The 19392-nt window shown below is 37.5% G+C and overlaps 1 protein-coding gene across 3 annotated transcripts in view; it reads left to right on the top strand.

Annotated features, from left to right (window-relative positions):
- Positions 1-19392, top strand: part of VPS13A (vacuolar protein sorting 13 homolog A) — a gene marked incomplete at its 5' end in the record, with an annotated part of 243652 nt that overhangs the window by 45225 nt on the left and 179035 nt on the right. For all 3 annotated transcript variants that reach the window (XM_014586627.2, XM_014586628.2, XM_014586629.2), the window contains 3 exon segments: positions 3422-3558; positions 6709-6841; positions 13899-14016. In XM_014586627.2, the coding sequence (XP_014442113.1) occupies positions 3422-3558; positions 6709-6841; positions 13899-14016 (388 nt within the window).

The following is a 19392-nucleotide window of genomic DNA, read 5'->3' as shown; positions in this document are numbered from 1 at the left end:
AGAGAGAGAAAAAGAAAGCAATGCCAGGTCCGGGATTCAAACTGCTGTTGGCCATGTAGGAATCCAGTTCCCTTAAGTACTGCACCACCTGCCAGCCCCTGGTACTTTCATTTTTAATGGCAGGTGTAATAGTGATCGTTTTTTACACTCAGAAATTTCACACCACATTTAAGGTTCTTGCAAAATTATGAATCGGATGCTTGGAACTTGATTTATGACAGAAAATGGCCTATCATTTTTCTTTCTTTTTAAGGTTTATTTATTTACTTCTTCCATGAGCGAGACAGATGGAGAGGAGGACAGGGTAGCACCCCTAATGGAATATTGATGCCACAGTCCGTCCCCAGCTTCAGCTAGCCCCAGTTTTTGAGGATACGTGTGCCTGGCATACAACAGGGAGATCTCTGGACATGAACAGAGAATCTTCCCGACTGGGTTAGCCTCTAGGAGCAGTGCGTCTTACTTCATTACCACTGTCTGGCCTCCGTTTGCTTTATTTTTTTTTGAGAGAGATTTTTGCTCTTGGGCACATGTGCTCTCCAGGGAGACAGAAAGTGAGAAATCACTTTGCAGGGGCATAGCCATGCTGCAATCCCTTTTCCATTCTACTCTCAGGGTTTTGGGCACGCACACACAGGCACCTGTCATGAGTTTTAAGCCTCCGGGTCTGGGACTTGAACCGCAGTCGACTATGGGAGTCCAGCGACAGAACCATTATGCCATCGACTGGTCCTTCAGTTGCCTTTCTCACAAGAGTGCCAGGTTTTGATATATTGGCCCAGATCATGCAGTTCCATTTGTTAATCATGTACTTTAGATCTTCTATAGCCTTCCTGATATTTTTCATCCTTTTGTCATGTTCTTTTTTTTTTTTTTTAAATAGAATTATTTTATTTTTATTTATTTATTTATTTATTTATAATTTGACCAGAGAGGGACAGAGAGAGAGAAAGTGAGAAAGCAAGCAAAGCCAGCAGGTCCAGGACTTGAACCGCAGTTGGCCCTATGGGAGTCCAGTGCTCTTAACCACCACGCCACCTGCTGGCCTCCCTGTCATGTTGTTCTAATGGTTGTGAGAGAAATACAGGAGCAGTTTTTGCTTATGAATATAGAACTTTCTGTTTCTTTGAAATCTGTCATTGCACCTGACGTGTTTGTCACGCTGCCAGGTCTAGGACTTGAACTGTGTGGTGTGCCATGTGCAATTACCCATCTACTCTTTGGTAAAGTCTTAAATTCCTTTTTTTAAATTTGCCAGAGTGTGCATGTGCTCAGCGGACACAGAGAGACAGAGAGGGAATGTGAGGAAGCACACCCCAAGGACATGGTGATGCTGCAATCTCTTCCCCCTATCCCTCCCTCCTTCTGGGATTTTGAGCATGCACACAGATGTGCCTGGCATGTTTCTCCAGCCACCTGGTCTGGGTCTCAAACTTCACAGGCAGCTATATAGGATTAAGCTTGACTTTTCTTTGTCATTGTATTTATGTCCTATCTATTTATAACTTTAATTTATTTTAAGTATGTTTAAAATCGCTGACTTTTAGTTTAAACATACATTCTTAAATGGTGAGTCCTTAACTTTAAAAGTTATGTTAAAATACAAAAAGTACTGTATTTAAGCCTTTTTGCTAAGTTCCTTCATAGGCGGCTGTTAATCGGGAGTCATAAACATGGAATGATTTCTTTCTTTTTTTTTTTTTTTTGGTGAGGTTGTTTTTTTTATTTTTCTTCCCTATAGGGTGCGTGCGCTCGCCAGACAGAGAGAGAGAGACATAGAGACAGAAAGTGAGAAATCGGGGGGATGGTCACGCTGCAATCCCTTCTCCTCCATTCTCCTCTCGGGATCTTGGGGACGCATGCACACGTACCCGGCGTGAGTTTTAAGTCACTGGGTCCGGGATGTGAACCAGGGTCGACTATGTGGGAGTCCAGCGACATAGCCATTACGCTAACTGCTGGTTCCCAAACATGGAATGATTTCTTTGGGGAAAGAAGGGACTACACAGTGACAAATTAGGTGTCGGTATAATTCCGACAGACATATCATCACCCGTTCAAATACCATTGACCGCACTGGGTCAGTGTTTTATAAAATCAGAGGATTTTTTCCAACAAAATCTTTTGGTTTAATTGCTTCCTTCTCCTTCAATTCTCTTATGACCCTTTCAAATCTCAACCTATATTCTGAACAGAATACTCAGACTGCACATACTCTTGGCTATAGTACAGGGTACACTTGTTAACAAACAAACTGTGTCACCTACTTTTTTTTCTACCTATTCATAATTTTGCATAACAGTTGTGGTCATTTTTAGTTTCTCATTATAATTCATATTTTAAAAAATCTAGCCCTCATGATACGTAGTTTTTTTTGTTTGTTTTGTGAAGTAAGGTACTTTTCCATTTGAGTATCAGATCTCCTAAACTTTATACATCGTAACACCTTTTTTTTTTTCTTCTTTTTTTTGGGAGAGGTTTTCGCTATAGGGTGCGTGTGCTCGCCAGAAAGACAGAGAGAGACAGAGAAATAGAAAGTGAGAAATCACCCCCCCAGGGGAGATGGCCATACTGCAGTCCCTTCTCCTCCATTCTCCTCTTGGGATCTTTGGCACGCAGACACACACGCCCGGTGTGATTTCAAGCCGACGGATCCAGGACTTGAAGCGTGGTCTACAACATGGGAGTCCAGCGACATAGCCATTACACTAACTGCTGGTCCCTTTTTTTCTCAAACTGATTCTGTTGCTCTGCTTTCTTCAAGTAGGGATTCCCATCTCATCAGGTCATAAATAATTTGTTTAGATTTAAAAACCTATATTGGACTTAGGAACATAAGATATTAATTTGGTATACTAGTTATATGCACATGAATGAATTTAGATGTATTAGAATAAAACACCTGAAGTCAATGAAATATATAAGGAATGAAGAACACCCTGAATTTTAGATTTTCTGGCTTACATATGTTTTACTCAATATAATTCGATAATCCAGGGTTTTTTGTTGCCTCAGAGTAATATCGTTAAGATCAAGTACTACTGTTAGGATGGTAGTTATAGCTGTGTTAAATTTATGAAGTGGGAAGAATCTATATTGATCTTAATAGTAGTTATGAATAAATGTCTCAGCCCAATTCATTTTTTTTTAGGTCTGTGTCTTTCTTTGCACTTTTACTTAAATTGAGTTTATGAAAATTTTCTTTGTTGAGACATTAATTCTATACTTAGTTATATTTAATTAGAGTGTACACATTAACGGGTACTTTAAATTTGTATTGGAAATATTTTTCTCAAGATCATTTTAAAATTAACACTAATTTTACATTATTTTAAGATTATTAATTTATATGTTTAGTGATATCCTATTTTTTGACTAATTTGTGAAAAGTATTCATCGTAGTGTTTTAAATTTTCTGCAGGTCTCCTATATATTATTGAAACACAGAAAGTTCTCTATCTCAAAATTAATTTGAAGGCTTCATATATTATTGTCCCACAAGATGGAATTTTTAGTCCTACATCAAATCTACTTATTTTGGATCTTGGTCATCTAAAGGTATATACTAATAATATTTTGTTGATTATATGGCATTTAAAGTGTTTTTTGTTGTTTAAAATATATATTTTAAAACCGCTTGATTTGATTTATGGGTTTTTGTATTTATGTTGGATTATAGGATCTGAGAAATCTTTCTTTTTGGTAAAGATAGTGAAGTTTTGGGACCGGCAGTTGGCGTAATGGCTATGTCGCTGGACTTCCATGTAGTCGACCGTGGTTCGAGTTCTGGACCCAGTGGCTTAAACTCATGCCGGGCTCCTGTGCATACATGCCCAAGATCCTGAGAGGAGAATGGAGGAGAGGGATTGCGGCATGGCCATCCCCCTGGGGGGTGATTTCTTGCTTTCTGTCTCTTGGTCTGTCTCTGTCTGTTTGGCGAGCACATGTGCCTTATAGCAAAAACTCACTGAAAAAAAAAAAAAAGATAGTGAAGTTTTATTTAATCAGTTAGTATTCTTACATTTCTAAAAGCAAAATGATCAATTGCTCTCTGCTTGTCAGGTGAACCTGAGAATAATACTTATGAATTTGAAAATTATGTTTGAGAAATTAATTTCTCTTTCAATTAATTATTTGGTTAATTAAAGTACAGTCAATTCTTCATAGCTGTGGTTTTCATATGCATGGATTCAGTCATTTATGGATCAAAAATATTTGGAAAAACTACAATGAAAAACAATACATTAAAATAATGCAAATTTAAAAATATATTATAACAGTTGTTTACATAGCACTTACATTGTATGAGATATTATAAGTAATCTAGAAGTGATTTAAAGTTTATGGGAGAATGTGTGTAGATCCCATGCAAATAACTACACATATTGTATAGGGACTTGGGCATCTGCATGTTTTGATTTCCTTGGGAGGTCCTGGAACCAATCCCTTGAGTATATTGAGGGATGACTGTATTTAGAATGGGAGGCAGTTCTGGAAGTAATCAGATGCATCTTCATACTGCTGACATTTTTTTGTGTACATGACTGCAGATATTAACATTGCAATATATATTTTTTTAAACCTTTTTTTAAATTTTTTTTTGCTATAGGGCGCGTGCACTCGCCAGACAGACAGAGACAGAGAGACAGAAAGTGAGAAATCACCTCCCGGGGGGATGGCCACGCCGCAATCCCTTCTTCTCCATTCTCCTCTTGGGATCTTGGGCATGCACGCACACGCGCCCGGCGTGAGTTTTAAGCCACTGGGTCCAGAACTCGAACCACGGTTGACTACATGGGAGTCCAGCGACATAGCCATTACGCTAACTGCTGGTCCCTACATTTCAAGATTTTTTAAAATATTTGTAAATTGAGAAATGGTCTTCTTGTATTTTTTTAAAATTTTATTTATTCATTCATTTATTTTAATTTGACCAGAGAGACAGAGAGAGAGGGAGAGAAAGTGAGAAAGCAAGCCACCAGGTTCAGGACTCGAACTGTGGTCGGCCATGTGGGAGTATCCAGTGCCTTAACCACCATGACACCTGCTGGTCCCCCAAGAAATGGTCTTCTTGTATTTACCTAAGTAACTTTTCTTTTCTTCCAGTTATGCACTTTCCCTCCCCAAGTTATTGGTAGATAATTTTGTTGCTAGTATTTTGAGGTGTATGCCCTTTTATATAGTAGTACCCAGTAAGCCACTGGTGGTTATTTAAATGAATTAAAATGAAATATATTTAAAATTCAGTTTTTAAGTCACATTAGCTCTATTTAAGTCTTTAATAGTCAGAAGTGACTATTGGCTACTAGCACAGATACAGAACATTTCCATTGTCAGTAAAAGTGCTGTTGGGTAGCAGTGTTCTAAATCAGAGGTGGAGAAATAGCAATGATTGAAAGATCTAAGAGAGATGGATAATTAGAATTTTGTTTCTGGCTACCTAATGATATGTGCCTTTCCTTAATATTGATATTCCCCTTATTCTACTCTTTTGATTTTTACTGTGTACTTGTTAATTTTGTTTTTTTTCAGAGAGAGAGATTTTTTGCTAGAGGGTGTGCGCACTCACCGGAGAGATGGAGAGACAGAAAGCGAGAAATCACCCCATAGGGGAAATGACTATGCCACAATTCCTTCTCCTCCCCTCTCCTCTTAGAATTTTAGGCATGCACACACATGCACCCAGTGTGATTTATAAGATGTTGGTCTGGGACTTGAACCACAGTCAGCCATGTGGGAGTCCAAAAATGTAACTAGCCGTTTGCTGGTCCCTGCACTTGTTATTTATGTAGATACCCACAAGGTTTACATTTAACATTTTTATACACATTATTACTCATATTTGAGTTTAGTTATTGAATTGTTTCAAGGGCATTGTAGTTATAGCAGAAAGAGTATACCGTCAGGAGTAAGGGGTCTAATTTTGTAACTTTAGGCAGTTTCTTAACTGGGTGTCTAAAATTCATTACCTAGCAAACAGAGATAATCATGGTTTGACTATCTGTTTTACATGAAGCATACAAAATAAAGGGAAAAAGTATATGTACACAGATGTACATATATTTGAATGAATACCATCTGTATATGTTGCTGTGGAGTGATTTTCAGGATGTTTAAGTGAGAAAGCATTGTACATTATATTGCCATGAAAGAGAGAGACACGAGTGTAACTTGCCCAGAGTCATGTACGTGGAAGAGTTGGGACTAAAATTCAGCTATCCTAATATTTAATCCTAGACTCTTATTATTATAAAGGTATTTAAATAGGAAGGGTTTTCCAGAACTTCACAGAAAAATGTATATTATGAAAAACTATATATAGACTTAAAGAACTTTTTGCACCAAAATAAATGTACTTTAATTCCATTTTTCTACTAACTTTTCAAAGTCCTCACATGTTGATCACTGAGCCATAGATACCTTTTGAAAGGTAAGTATATCTTTAGATCTTGTTTTTAAATGAGAAACAGTTTTTTTGTTTGTTTGTTTTGATAGGTTTTTGCTATTGGGTGTGTGACTCGAACCGTGGTCTGAACATGGGAGTTCAGCGACATAGCCATTACGCTAACTGCTGGTCCCATGATCTTTCTAATGTACATCCATTTTCCCCTATTACATTTTTATATTATAGTTGTGAAAAAATAAAAACTTTATACTTATTCTTTGAAGGTTTTTGCATTTTTCTAAACTATTGAAATTAACTTCAAGGTGACAAGCAAAACTCGCTCAGAATTACCAGATGTCAAACAAGGTGGGGCCAATCTTGAAGAGATAATGCATAGAGCTTATGATTCCTTTGATGTTCAGCTTACAAGCATACAACTGCTTTACAGCAGAGTTGGTAAGTATAAAACACATTCTTTTGTACTTGATTTTGCTTTTTTCCAAAAGTTTGTGTTTTTTTTTTTTTTTTTTTTTTTTAAAGAGGTTTTTGCTATAGGGTGCATGCGCTTGTCAGAAAGACAGGGAGAGACAGAAAGTGAGAAATCACCCCCCCGGGGGGTGGCCACGCCGCAATCCCTTCTCCTCCATTCTCCTCTCAGGATCTGGGGCACACACACACACGTGCCTGGCGTGAATTTAAGCCACTGGGTCTGGGATTCGAACTGCGGTCAACTACATGGGAGTTCAGCAACATAGCCATTATGCTAACTGCTGGTCCCAAGATGACTAGTTAGGTTTTTAGACACTTGTCTAAAATGGTCTTCTTGTATTTACCTAAGTAACTTTTCTTTTCTTCCAGTTATGCACTTTCCCTCCCCAAGTTATTGGTAGATAATTTTGTTGCTAGTATTTTGAGGTGTATGCCCTTTTATATAGTAGTACCCAGTAAGCCACTGGTGGTTATTTAAATGAATTAAAATGAAATATATTTAAAATTCAGTTTTTAAGTCACATTAGCTCTATTTAAGTCTTTAATAGTCAGAAGTGACTATTGGCTACTAGCACAGATACAGAACATTTCCATTGTCAGTAAAAGTGCTGTTGGGTAGCAGTGTTCTAAATCAGAGGTGGAGAAATAGCAATGATTGAAAGATCTAAGAGAGATGGATAATTAGAATTTTGTTTCTGGCTACCTAATGATATGTGCCTTTCCTTAATATTGATATTCCCCTTATTCTACTCTTTTGATTTTTACTGTGTACTTGTTAATTTTGTTTTTTTTCAGAGAGAGAGATTTTTTGCTAGAGGGTGTGCGCACTCACCGGAGAGATGGAGAGACAGAAAGCGAGAAATCACCCCATAGGGGAAATGACTATGCCACAATTCCTTCTCCTCCCCTCTCCTCTTAGAATTTTAGGCATGCACACACATGCACCCAGTGTGATTTATAAGATGTTGGTCTGGGACTTGAACCACAGTCAGCCATGTGGGAGTCCAAAAATGTAACTAGCCGTTTGCTGGTCCCTGCACTTGTTATTTATGTAGATACCCACAAGGTTTACATTTAACATTTTTATACACATTATTACTCATATTTGAGTTTAGTTATTGAATTGTTTCAAGGGCATTGTAGTTATAGCAGAAAGAGTATACCGTCAGGAGTAAGGGGTCTAATTTTGTAACTTTAGGCAGTTTCTTAACTGGGTGTCTAAAATTCATTACCTAGCAAACAGAGATAATCATGGTTTGACTATCTGTTTTACATGAAGCATACAAAATAAAGGGAAAAAGTATATGTACACAGATGTACATATATTTGAATGAATACCATCTGTATATGTTGCTGTGGAGTGATTTTCAGGATGTTTAAGTGAGAAAGCATTGTACATTATATTGCCATGAAAGAGAGAGACACGAGTGTAACTTGCCCAGAGTCATGTACGTGGAAGAGTTGGGACTAAAATTCAGCTATCCTAATATTTAATCCTAGACTCTTATTATTATAAAGGTATTTAAATAGGAAGGGTTTTCCAGAACTTCACAGAAAAATGTATATTATGAAAAACTATATATAGACTTAAAGAACTTTTTGCACCAAAATAAATGTACTTTAATTCCATTTTTCTACTAACTTTTCAAAGTCCTCACATGTTGATCACTGAGCCATAGATACCTTTTGAAAGGTAAGTATATCTTTAGATCTTGTTTTTAAATGAGAAACAGTTTTTTTGTTTGTTTGTTTTGATAGGTTTTTGCTATTGGGTGTGTGACTCGAACCGTGGTCTGAACATGGGAGTTCAGCGACATAGCCATTACGCTAACTGCTGGTCCCATGATCTTTCTAATGTACATCCATTTTCCCCTATTACATTTTTATATTATAGTTGTGAAAAAATAAAAACTTTATACTTATTCTTTGAAGGTTTTTGCATTTTTCTAAACTATTGAAATTAACTTCAAGGTGACAAGCAAAACTCGCTCAGAATTACCAGATGTCAAACAAGGTGGGGCCAATCTTGAAGAGATAATGCATAGAGCTTATGATTCCTTTGATGTTCAGCTTACAAGCATACAACTGCTTTACAGCAGAGTTGGTAAGTATAAAACACATTCTTTTGTACTTGATTTTGCCAAGATGACTAGGTTTTTTTTTTTTTTTTTTAGTTTGTGTTTTTTTTTTTTTTTTTTTTTTTTAAAGAGGTTTTTGCTATAGGGTGCATGCGCTTGTCAGAAAGACAGGGAGAGACAGAAAGTGAGAAATCACCCCCCCGGGGGGTGGCCACGCCGCAATCCCTTCTCCTCCATTCTCCTCTCAGGATCTGGGGCACACACACACACGTGCCTGGCGTGAATTTAAGCCACTGGGTCTGGGATTCGAACTGCGGTCAACTACATGGGAGTTCAGCAACATAGCCATTATGCTAACTGCTGGTCCCAAGATGACTAGTTAGGTTTTTAGACACTTGTCTAATGATCTTCTTCCTAAATGTGTTCAAACTTTGATAGTTTTAAATTAGACGTGATAGTAAATAATGCCTAGTTTCTCAGCCAGGCACAGTTTTGCCCCCTAAGAGATATTTGTTAATTTCTTTTTTACAAATAATTGTTTTCAAGAATTATTTTATTTAACTTTATTTATTTTAATTTGACCAGAGAGGGACTGTATGTGTGTGTGTGTGTGTGCGTGTGTGTGTATGTGTATGTGTGTATGTGTGAGAGAGAGAGAGAGAGAGAGAGGGAAAGTGAGGAAGCAAGCTGCCATATCCGGAAGTTGGGAGTCCAGCACCCTTAACCACCATGCCACCTGCAGGCCCCGATACTTGTCAATTTCTGGGAACATTTCTCATTGACACAGTTAGGGGATGGGAGCATTACTAGTGTATCTAGTGGGTAAAGGTTAAACATCCTACAATATACAAGTCAGCCTTCCACAACAAAGACTTATCTGGCCTAAGTGTGAGTAGTACTGAAGTTAAGAAATCCTGATCTATATCAGTGTTTTCCGACCTTTGGCCATAGGTTGACACTTACTGAAAGTGATAGTTATGTTACACAGTTGGATAATCAGAGAAACAGAGAAAGCTGTTTGAGGCCAGAGGCTCTCTTATCACGAAGCTCTGTGCAGCCACATAAAGACTGAGGAGGGTCACTGTCATCCCTAACCATACTTTTATCCCATTCATTGTGGTGTACCCAACAGGGGTCTCTGATTCTGATCTAATTTTTAATTTAAAGACACAGCCAGAAATCGACTTAATAGGACCCACTAAAGTATATGTGCCGTATAATTACGTTTTGGTCAATGATGAAGCACATGTACAGTGGTGGTCCCACAAGATTGTAACAGGTTATAACATATCTAACCTTGTGTAAGTGCACTGTGTGTTCGCACAACAGCGAAATGGCCTGGTAACACATTTCTCAGATCCTGTTGCCATTGTTAAATGATGTATGAGAGAACTCAGACTCCTACAACTCTCTGTTCTGCCATACTGCTCCGGAATCCCTAGCATATCAGTGAACATTCAGATAATTCAAGAGTTTAGGGTTTCACAGATCCATGTGAGTGTGTGACCAAATTTTAATCATGTAGGTTAGCTGATAAAAGGAGAAGGAATGAGAATCCGAAGTACTCATTATGAAGTTTCTTAGTTTATATAGGACTAGAACATTTTAATTTTATTTCTTTAATTACATTTGCTTTAGGATAATGAACTTAGTTACTGTTTTGATCATATTTTGGTTGTGGAAGGAGCCCAGAAGTGTGGTGAATAGCAAAAGTAAATTGTGTTCAGAGGCCCTTAAGGTTTTTTTTCAGAGAATAAATTATAGTCTCACATTTTGATATATTTGACTGATATAGTTTGGTCACAACTTTTCAAAGTTTCTGAATTATACTTAATTATTTAAGATACTGAGATTTAAAAATACTTAAAATTGTATTGTTATTGTCTGAAGAATATTAGAATTTCTTGGAATTGTTTTTGATAAGCATTAATTGTTATTCAGTTTTCAGTCACACTTATTTTGCTATAGGGCACGTGCGCTCGCCAGACAGACAGACAGAGACAGAGAGACAGAAAGCGAGAAATCACCCCCCAGGGGGGATGGCCATGCCGCAATCCCTTCTCTATTCTCCTCTTGGTATCTTGGGCACGCACGCACACGCACCCGGCATGAGTTTAAGCCACTGGGTCTGGGACTCGAACTGCGGTCGACTACGTGGGAGTCCAGTGACATAGCCATTATGCTAACTGCAGGTCCCGACTTATTTTGATATTGTCCAAAGAATTTTATTTTTTAATCTATAAAATGAAGAGTGAAGATTTTCATTTATCTCAGTACTGGTAGAGTTATAAAATTTTATGTAATACCTATTTTATCACTTATGTCTAAGAGTCTGATGTTTCCATGGCTTTGTTTTTCTTGACTGGGAGCTTTTTTAAAACCTTTTGAAAAATAATTTTAAAAATTTAACTTTATTTATTATTATTTTAATTTGACCAGAGAGCAGCCGAGAGAGAGCGAGAGAGGGAAAGTGAGAAAGCAAGCTGCCAGATCTGGGACTTGAACCACAGTCGACCATGTGGGAATCCAGCACCCTTCACCACCATGCCACCTGCTGGCCCCTCTTGACTGAGATTTTATCTGACTCTAGTACATTATTAGGTTCAAATGAGATAACCTATATGTAAATGTATTGTGCTGTACAGGTCCCATTAATGTTGCTACAATTTTTCCCCCCAATTTACCAGAGGGTGCATGTGCTGATCAAAGGCAGAGAGAGGGAACAAGCACCCACCAGTGGGATATGGTCATGCTGCAATCCCTTTTCCATTTCTCCAGCCTGTCAGGATTTGGAACATCCATACACATGTACCCATCATGTTTTTAAGCCTCTGGGGCCAGGATTTGAACTGCATGGTTGACTAGGTGGAATCCAGGCTATGAGCTGGCCCAATCTCACTCTAAATTTGGAAAATTATTTCTTTCCAATTATAAATATACCTATTTTAGAAAATCTGGGCAGTTTAGAAAAACAAAAATATATGTTCTTTCATTTTACTGCTCAGACATAACACTGTTGATATCTTGGTGTATATTTTAGTGATTTTTCAGTGTCTGTGCCTATGAATATTTCAGTATTTGGGATATGCTTGCATGGTATTTGTAGAGATATTTGTGAGTGCAGGTTTTTTTTTTTTTTTTTGTAGTTGTTAAGAGATTTTTGCTATAGAGCATACGTGCTTGCCAGAGAGACAGAGAGACAGAAATTGAGAAATCCCTGGATGGCCACACCACAATCCCGTCTCCTCCATTCTCCTCCTGAGATTTTAGGCATGCATGCACATGTGCCTAGTGTGAGGTTTAAGCCACCAAGTCTGGGACTTGAACCACGGTTGACCATGTCGGAGTCCAGCAGTGTAACCATTATGCCATCTGCTGGTCCAGTTAATGCAGGTTTTTATAAAACATTTATATAGTTTTAAAATTTTATTTTTTATTTTTATTTATTTATTGTAGTTTTCCATAGGGTGCATGACCTTACCAGAAAGAGAGAGAGAGAGAAAGAGAGAGAGAGAGAGAAAGCATCCCTTTGAGGCCTGGTTATTCCTCAGTCCTTTCTCCTCCATCTATTCCTTATTTTGGGATTTTGGGTAAACTCACACATTTACCCACTGTATTTCTCAAGCTACTGGGTCTTGGACTCGAACAGCAGAGTTGGCCATGTGCAGTCCCGCCAACTTAACCACCAGGCCATGAGATGGCTTGATTTATATAGTTTTATATCCAGGTTTTATTTTATTTATTTATTTATATTATCAGAGGCCATGCACTTAACAGAGAGAGAAAGAGGGAGAGAGGGAGAAAGAGATAGTGAGCACACACACACACACACACACACACACACACACACGCACACACGCACACACACTGCCCCAGTGAGTCATGAACATGCTGTAGTCCTTTATTCTCCATTTCTCCATCCTGTCAGGAGTTGGGGCATGCATTACACATGTCCTGGTGTGTTTTTCAAGCCACAGGAGCCAAAATTCGAGCGGTAGTTGGCCATGTGCAGTCTGGCTTCCAATGCACAGTGCTTACCCACTGCACTATGGGACTGACCTTATCCAGATTGTTCTTTCACTCACTAGTAACAGTTTGGGCACTGAATTCATGACTTTTGTTTTTGTTTTTAAGTAGTTATTTTATTTAACTTTATTTATGTATTTATTTATTTTAATTTAACCAGAGAGAGAGAGAAAGCGAGAAAGCAAGCTGCTAGGTCCAGGACTTGAACCGTGATTGGCCACATGGGAGGCCAGCACTCTTAACCACCATGCCACCTTCATGCCCTGAATTCATGACTTTTATTGGCTATATTACGTTCTCAGACTGTTAGGTTATTTACTTAACTGTAACCTTATTGGACATGTAGGCTTGTTCCAAGTGAATGTCGCAAGAGGGTCACTTTTTAGTAGACCTGGGTGTGATTTTCAGCTTTATCACTAACATATTGGCCATAGGCAAGTTATAAAATTATATTGAGTCTCAGTTTTCTAAAATGGGAAGATGATACATCGTTGTGAGAAGTTTAAACATTGCCTAGAATTGTACCAGTTACAAATCTCAAATGATTAGTAGCTTTTGTTACTATTAAAGAATCTCACTTTCTCCTACCTTTTCCATTGTTGCCTTATAGTCATGTTGCTTTTTGGGTAAGATGATGTGGTTGTTAATGTGTGCATAGTAGATTTGATTAAAACTATGTTTTTTTCAATAAGCATTTTTTACTCCTAAAATGTAGGGTGTTGGGAAACAGCAGAAAGAAAATGATGAAATCATGGGAAAAGAATTTACTTGTTGATTGTGTATATGTGGAAATGTGACAGTAAGATTATCTGGATGTGAGATTTCCCCCAGCATGCAGTGTGTGACTATGAAATATTAATTTTAAATTTTTTGTGTCATTTAAGTTATAATGTTAAAAATGAACTGTTTTCTGTAATTAGGTGATAATTGGAAAGAAGCACGAAAACTCAATGTTTCCACACAGCATATTTTGGTACCCATGCACTTCAACGTGGAACTGTCAAAGGCCATGGTTTCCATGGATTTAAGGATGCCTAAGTATGTATTATCCGCTGCATGTGATTGGAAGTTTCTCTGGTAATTTATTAGCTAAGGAAATATCACTCTTTACTGACTTTTTTAATGGTAAAATATATGAGATTTATCATTTTGACTGTTTTTAAGCATGCAGTTCAATGGCATTAAGTGTATTTTTACTGTTATGCAACATCACCACCATTCATCTCGAGAACTTTTTCATCTTCTAAGCTAAAACACTGGGTGTATAAAAACTAAAGAGGACATCTATTCTGCCTTGCCTGCTGTCCCTGGCAACCACCATGCTATAATCTTATCTCCATACCTTTGACTAATCTAGGTACTTCATATAAGTTTGCTAGCTAATAGATAATATTTGTACTTTTTTGTCTGGGTTAATTTGCTTAGCATAATAATGTCTGTAAGGTTCATTCGTGCTGTCACGTATGTCAGAATTTCATTGATTTGTAGCGCTGAATTAGATTCTTTGTATGTACAGTACATGTTTTATCTACCTGTCCATCAGTGGACATTTGTGGTGGTGTTATACCATTAGTCTTTTGTTAATTATGCTGTTATGTGGGGTCAGCAGGTAGCGTTAAGGCTGTGAGCACCCACATGGTCGACTGTCCTTCCAGGCCTGGACCTGGTGGTTTGCGTTCTCATTTTCCCTCTCTCTCTCTTTCTGTTTCCAGTGAGTATGTGTGTCCTATAGCAAATTGAATAATAAAAAATAACTCTTAAAAAAAAACAGTGCTGCTATGTACAAATATCTTTTCAAGTTCTGCTTTCATTTTTTTGGTACATATACTTAGAACTCCTGAATCATATAGTAATTCATTGTTGAAGTTTTGAACAATACTGTACTTTTTCATAGCAGTTGCACTGTTTTAAATTCCTACCAGTGATATACAAAGATTCTGATTTCTCCATCTTCTAACACTTGTTTTCTGTTTTTATTTTTTGGGAGGAATAGTCATCCTAATAGATGTGAAGTGTTATCTCATGTAACTTTGATTTGCATTTCTCTGATTTTTAGTGATGTTAAACATCTGTTCATGTGATTTTTGGCCATTTATATATTTCTTTAGACAAAATTGTGTTCATATTCTTTGCCCATTTTATAATCTGTTGATATTTTAAAAAATTATTGAGTTGTAGGAGTTCTTTATACAATACAGATTTTCTTTTAGAGTGAGATTTTTTGCTATAGGGCATGTGTGCTTGCTGGGTACACCCAGAGAGACAAAAAGAAATCGAGAAATCACCCCCCTGAGGGGATGGTCATGCTGCAATCCCTTCTCCTCTATTCTTCTCTCAGGATCTTGAACACACACATGTCTGGTGTGAGTCTGAAGCTGCCAGGATCAGGATTCAAACTGTGGTTGGCTCTGTGGGAATCAAAGCAATGTAACCATTATGCCATCTGCTGGTCCCAATATATATTATAGATAATAGCTCTTTATCAGATAAATGATTTGCAAATACGTTCTTTTATTTTGTGGGCTGCCTATCACCCCATTGATAGTGTTTTTTGATATATAAAAACTTTTCTCTTGTGTTTATTAGCTCTTATGTTTAGGTCTTCGATTATTTTAGTTAATTTTTTAGGGTAAGAATCCACCTGCATTTTTTTGCATGAAAATATTTACTTTTCCTAAACTATTTATTGAAAAGACTGTTCTTTCCCCCTTGAATGGTCATGGGGCACTTATCAAAAAATCATTTGATCACATATGCAAAAGGATTTTCCTAGGTTCTTTGTTCTATTCCTTTGGTCTTTATCTCTAGGAATTTGTTTCATTTATATTATCCAAATTGTTGGCATAAAATTATTCTTAGTACTCTTATCATCCTTTTTTTCTATAAACATTTAAATTGAATCTTTTCCTCCTTCAATCAAGTTAAAGAGTCATCAGTTTTGCTGATATTTTTTGAAGAACCATCTCTTGATTTTATTGATTTTTCTGTGTTGTATTTTATTTATCTTTGCTGTACCCTCTAACATTTTTTAATTTCTGCTAGCTTTTGTTTTCATTTGCTGTTCTTTTTCTAGTCTATGAAACTATAAAGTTTGAGGTCTTTCCTTCATTTTTAATGATAGGTATTTGTGGTGACACACTTTCCTCTTGGCAGATTTTCACTATATTCCAAAAATTTTGGCAGGTTGTGTCTTTGTCTCATATTTTCTGGTTTCTTTTGTGAGTCTTTTTGATCATTGCTTGTTTAACTCTATATGTTTTTATTTCCATGTAGTTGTGAGTTTTTCATTTTTCCCTTTACTGTTGTTTTCTAGACTCATTCCATTCTTTTTTTTTGAATTATTTAATTTTATTTATTATTTTTAAATTTGCTATAGTGCATGTGTACTCATGGGAGAGAGAGAGAGCAAGAGAGAAAGCCAGTTGCCAGGTCTGGGACTTGAACTGTGGTTGGCCATGTGGGAATTCAGTGTCTTAACCACAATGCCACTTGCTGGTCCCAACTCATTTCATTTTTATCAGAAAAGATACTTTCTACTATTTCAATTTCTTAAAACTTTGTAATGCTTGTTTTATGACTTAAGATATACTGTATCCCAGAGACTTTTTCCATATATACTTGAGAAAAATGTCTACTCACCTGTCTGTTGATTCCAATTGGCTAATAATATTGTTTTAGTTCTGTTTCTTTACTGATCTTTTGTATATGCTTGTTTTATTCATTATTTAAAATAAGGTATTGAAGTCTACCCTTAATATAGAGCTATCTGTTTCTTCCCTTTAATTCTGTTAATGTTTATTTCATATATTTTTTGAGCTATCATACTTTTTAAAAAGAATTATTATATTTATTTATTAGTATTATTATTCAATTTGACTAGAGAAAGACAGAGACAGAGAGAAATAGAGTGAGAAAGCAAGCCACCAAGTCGGATTTGAACTGTGGTCAGCCATGTGAGAGTTCAGCACCTTTTACCACCATACCGCCTACCGCCCCCAAGCTGTCATGTGTTGTATATATATCATATATGTATATACATACACAAACACATACACACACTTTATTTTTCAAAGAGAGATTTTTGCTCTCGGGCATGTGTGCTTGCTGGAGAGACAGAAAAACAGAGAGGCAGAAAGTGGGAAATCACCCCTCAGGGGTATGGCCATGCCACAGTCCCTTCTTCTTTGGTCTTCTCTAGGGATATTGGGCACATGGGCATAAACGCCCAGTGTGAGTTTGAAGCTGCTGGGTTCGGGACTCGAACCATGGTTTGCCATGAGGGAGTCCAGCAATGTAACCATTACTCCACCTACTGGTCCCTAGAGTATATATTTTTATAATTGTTGCATCTTTTGGCAAATAGAAACTTTTTTTTTAGAGTGATTTTTTGCTATGGGGTGTATGTGCTTTCCCCGGAGAGACAGAGAAAGACAGAAAGTGAGAAATCACCCCCCAGGGAGGATGGCCATGTCACAATCCCTTCTCCTCCATTCTCCTCTTAGCAAATTGAAACTTTTATCATTATTATTATGTAATATCCTTTTTTTTAATCTCATGTAACAGTTTTTGACTTGCAGTCTATTTTGGCTGATATTAAAGCCATCTCCACGCTCTTTCAGTGATTATTTGCATGGAATGTGTTTTTCCATTTCTTTGTTTTTCATCTGTGTGTTATCTTGGATCCAAAGTGAGTCTCTGGGTGATAGCATGAAATTGGATCCTATTTTTTTTTTTTTTTTATTCATATGGTTTGTGTCTTTTGATTTGGGAAGTTTAAAGCATTATATTTAAAGTGAATCTGATAGAGAAGGACTTACTTTTGTCATTTTTGCTTTCTGTTTATCTTATAGCTTTTTTTGTCCCTCATTTTCTTCATATTTATCTTTCCTTGTGTTTAGTTGATTTTTGTTGTGTGTTTTGATTCCCTTCTCATTTCTATTTTTGCATTTTCTATGGGTATTTTCTTGGTGGTTACCATGGACATTACATATAACATTTAAAGTTTTAGTGTTCTATTAGAAATTGACACCCACTGAGCTTCACTTTCATGTAAAAACTCTACTTGCTTTCTGCTCTACCCCTCCAGTTTTTATTGATGTTACAAATTATTTAAAATATTTGTCATCAGGCACATGTACCTAACAGAAAGGGGGGGGGGAAGAGAAAGGGAGAGAGAGAGAGAGAGAGAGAGAAAGAGAGAAAGTCAAAAAGCATCCCCCAGGGGGAAGGGCCACACCACAATCTCTCTAGCCCTTTCTCCTCCATTCTCCTCTCAGGACTTTGGGCACGCACTGGAATGTACCTGGTGATGTTTTAAGCCTCTGGGTCCAGGCCTAGAACTGCATAGTTGGCCATGTTAGATCCAGCTGCCTTAGCCACCATGCCACAGGCTGACCCCACATTATGTCTTTATCCTGAACCCATTAACATAGATTAGTTTTTTTTTTAATACGTTTGTCTTTGAAATCTTGTTAAAAAAAATTGCAGGTAGAGTTAAAAACCAAAAGAGTCATAATAATTGTTATATATTTGTCCTGTATTTGCCACTACTTAGATCTTTATCGCTTATTGTAAATGAAATTAGGAGCCAGGACCTTAAGTGGAGATCCTTGTCAAACAAGATAGGATAGGACCAGCAGTTAGCGTAATGGCTATGTCACTGGACTCCCATGTAGTCGACCGTGGTTCGAGTCCTGGACCCGGTGGCTTAAAAAACTCACACCGGGCGCATGTGCATGCGTGCCCAAGATCCCGAGAGGAGAATGGAGGAGAAGGGATTGCGGCGTGGCCATCCCCGCTGGGGGGGTGATTTCTCGCTTTCTGTCTCTCTGTCTCTGTGTGTGAGCACACGCGCCCTATGGCAAAAACCTCTCCAAAAAATAAAAAACAAAACTAGATAGGACCATTTCGCTGATTACTTTCTAAGCAGTTTTAGACTATAGGTAGGCCTTGCATTTCTTTCTACTAGCACCTTTTTTCTCTCTGGCAAACATGCAGATCTCAACAACAGATCTTAAATTTATTTTTTTTAAGAGATATTTTTGCAGTAGGGTGTGCGTGCTTCCCAGAGAGTCAAAGAGAGACAGACAGAAAGCAAGAAATCTCTTAGAAAATCAAAGTATGCTCTAAAAGTCTTTTTGAGAGGTTTTTGCTATAGAGCTTATATGCTTGCCAGAAAGACAGAGAGAGACAGAGAGATAGCGAAAAATCACCCCCCCCCAGAGGGGATGGCCATGCCACAATCCCTTCTCCTCCATTCTCCTCTCGGGATCTTGGGCACGCACGAACACTCACCCTGCATGGGTTTAAGCTACCGGGTAGAACTGCAATTGACTACATGGGAGTGACGTAGCCAGGAGTCCAGTGACATAGCCATTAAGCCACCAGCTGGTCCCGCTCTAAAAGTCTTAAGGT

The sequence above is a fragment of the Tupaia chinensis genome, unplaced genomic scaffold (genome assembly GCF_000334495.1).
Source record: "Tupaia chinensis unplaced genomic scaffold, TupChi_1.0 Scaffold000147_1, whole genome shotgun sequence".
Classification (NCBI taxonomy): Eukaryota; Metazoa; Chordata; class Mammalia; order Scandentia; family Tupaiidae; genus Tupaia; species Tupaia belangeri.
Note: the sequence above shows the minus strand (reverse complement) of the source record. Positions and strands in the feature narration are given on the sequence as shown.